The 3,267-nt window shown below is 45.2% G+C and overlaps 1 protein-coding gene across 1 annotated transcript; it reads right to left on the bottom strand.

Annotated features, from left to right (window-relative positions):
- Nucleotides 1-248: 248 nt before the first annotated feature.
- Nucleotides 249-3,072, bottom strand: SARC_13682 (hypothetical protein; the record flags this gene model as incomplete). Its single annotated transcript, XM_014292187.1, has 3 exons — nt 249-746; nt 1,824-1,951; nt 2,915-3,072. Coding segments are annotated over 3 exons (784 nt in total), but the record flags the coding sequence as incomplete, so codon positions are not given.
- Nucleotides 3,073-3,267: the final 195 nt, after the last annotated feature.

Genomic DNA, 3,267 nt, shown 5'->3' on the forward strand with positions numbered 1-3,267 from the left:
GTGTGTGTGTGTGTGTGTGTGTGTGTGTGTGTGTGTGTGTGTAACAGGAATACATTTGACAGCTAGAGTATGGAAACCGCACCTTCACAGCCGATACTGGTAGCATATGCTCAATGAATACAACGCACATCTTACACTACAAAGCGTACCATGTAGCCCACACATGCGAATGCACACGTCCAGAGAAGTATTTAAACGTTCATAATCTCGCACCCAGAGATTATATAGCCAACTAATAGTGTAACACTTCAAACGTTAACCAGTGCACACATACCCCGTTGATCGTCCTTATTGTCCTTCCTCCTATAGAGCCCAGATGACCTGAGTTCTAAGTCGCTGTCGCTGTCGCTGTCGCTGTCGCTGTCGCTGCCCCTGTCAGCCCCCGTGCAGGTGTGTACGTGTGTCTCATTGTGCTTGCTCATCTCGTTGTGCTTGTACTGGTTCATCTCATTGTTCTTATTCTTGTCCACGTGCGTGTCCTGTGCATTGGTGTCACCAGCTAATGCGTGCTCCGCAGTCGTAGATGTTGTTTGTGACGTTTGTGTGCTCTGGGATTGTGTGGTTGATCCACTATGCCGCTCGTGCTCTGCACAGACCGCTTCCGTTGAGATGTGGTTGTCGTTGTTGTTGGTATGTACATCGGTGTCTTGGCTTGTGGGTGACTTTCTCTGACCATTTTTCTTCTTCTTTTGAGCCGCTTTCGTCATCGGAGCAGGCAGGTTGGGTGTGTTTCCGGCGATTTTGGCCTATACAACAAATATTGGGAAACAGAAAAATGAGTACATTTTAGTTAATGTTTGAGGGTTTATAGGGTACGTTTTAGTCGATGTTTTAGGGTTGTTAGGGTGCATTTTTAGTTTGTGTTTTTAGGGTTGTAGGGTAGTTTGTGAGTATTTGTGATTTCCTCTCCAGTGCAGACGAGGCGTTGAGAACCGATAGTCGCCCACCGGCCCACGCCACTCTGTGTACGCAAGCGAACACCCTCACTCACTCACTCACTCACATTCTGACTGACTGGCTGGCTGAGCAAAGGTTAAATAGATTGCTAAGGCATTGCTTTCGGGTGGCATGTTGCAATGACTACGAACGAGTCATCTTCAGAAGGCAGCACAGGACAAGAACAAAGGCAAACTAATTCCGAACTAATTCCGAACTAATTCTTAATTCGTAATTCACTGTGAGTTGCCCTAAGCTCTATAGGGCGGATCAAACTACCCGTTGGATTATTCATCACAACCTCGAGACAGTGCAGTCAGTCTTCTGGCAGGGTAAAGCTAATACGTACAACCCTTGTAAAGCATCAACCACATGTGTGCAAAAGAGACTACAGTTTGGCTGCCTGAGACAGTTGTCGAGGTATGATTGTGTGAGGCATACATCGTAGACACTCCGCCTGAGGCAAATGTTATGCTCCGAAAAGCACCACCACAGCTAACTCCGCACAACAGTGTCAGAGATGACTCTATCGTGTATGGTGACGTATGCTGTGCTGTGACAAGTGGCATATACTTCTGCACATATCATGATCTCTGTAGCTGCCTGTGTTTTGTTTGCTTGTTGGTGTTCTTGTCATTATATGAAACTCGACTTGTGCCATTTATCCATCCGGGAGTACTAACGAACCATGTTTGTATAGGGTTTTAGGGTTTCAATGCATTCACCCTTTTGCATGATAGTGTACAGTAGTGCTTGAGCCACAACAGAGCGGCATTGGCACTGTTCTATTTTCGAGGTGCAATCCAACGTGTTTAGGGTTTAGGGTATGTGCTTAGTCACTCACAACCTGATTAGCATAGACGATATACATGCGTAGCACGTATTACCTTCTTAGCACTGTTTTTCTGAGATGATTCCATTATGGCAGTAATGGAGGTAGTTGATTGGCGTTTCCTTCCGACTGTAGTGGCCATATGGTCGGCTGTGCTTGGCTGTGTTGGTTGAGCCTCCTCAACTGAGACGTAAGAAATGCGAACCTTCAGAAACCTTCAGGACACTCAGCCGCCAACAGTAGTCACACGTGCGAATGTTCGAGTGCTCCGGGATTAAGGCGTAATACGTTAACACCATGCACTAACAACTGAGGTACAGTCAACCTAGTCTGCTGTGCGTAATACGTTAACACCATGCACCAACAACTGAGGTACAGTCAACCTAGTCTGTTGTGCGAAATACGTTAACACCATGCACTAACAACTGAGATACAGTCATCATAGTCTGTTGTACGTAATACGTTAACTCGATGCACCAAAAACTGAGGAACAGCCAACCTAGTCTGTTGTAGTGGCATTGGTTTAATTTCGATATTTAATTTCGAAATGATATAGACATGCTGCGATCAAGTGCCACACAAAACATGTTCAAGGGTTTTAGGGTTTTAGGGTTTAGGGTTTTGTTCAAGCAGAAAATTTGAAACAAACCACCCAAAGAGCCAAACGGAGCCAAACTGAGCACTCGACAATAAACCACATTCCACCATCACAAGGCCAAAAAAAAACTCACGCAAATGAACATATGCGCAAGCACGCAAGGCAGATACATACGCACTGACTAATACCCCTGAGCAATCACATAAGAACACACACACGCACAAACTAATACCCCTGAGCAATCACATAAGAACACACACACGCACAGACAAATACCCCTGAGCAATCACATAAGAACACACACAAGCACAGACTAACACTCCTGAGCAATCACATAATAACACACCCACGCACAGACTAACACTCCTGAGCAATCACTTAAGAACACACACACGGACAAACCAATACCCCTGAGCAATCACATAAGAACACACACCGCACAGAATTCTTTTGGACTTATGAACTGATACCCTTAGCAATCACACACGGACATACACACATTCAACACAAACCACCTGTCCCCCGCACATCCACCCACGTGCACATACGTAGGAATGGTAGGGCCACCCCCGCTTCTTTGACCTCATCAGTGAGCTCTTCCAGTGCTTCTTTGAAGAAGGCTTTCTGTAGCGCTTTCTTGTTGTTGGCGTACGTTGCATACTCAGCGCAGTCGATTGGTTTCAAGTTTTTGATGGAGACCTTATCACTGATATATTGGATGATGCAAACCCGAGAGAAAAGTGGGATTGTGAGCAACTGGATTAGCCCAGATGTGAATATGAACAGAACATAAAAAAGGCATAAAGTGTACACGAGGGCTCATTGTGGTGACATACATGCATACATTTATAAAAACATACATACAGAAAGGCATCCTTCATAGATACACACATATACATCA

The sequence above is a fragment of the Sphaeroforma arctica genome (genome assembly GCF_001186125.1).
Source record: "Sphaeroforma arctica JP610 unplaced genomic scaffold supercont1.3591, whole genome shotgun sequence".
Taxonomy (NCBI): domain Eukaryota; class Ichthyosporea; order Ichthyophonida; genus Sphaeroforma; species Sphaeroforma arctica.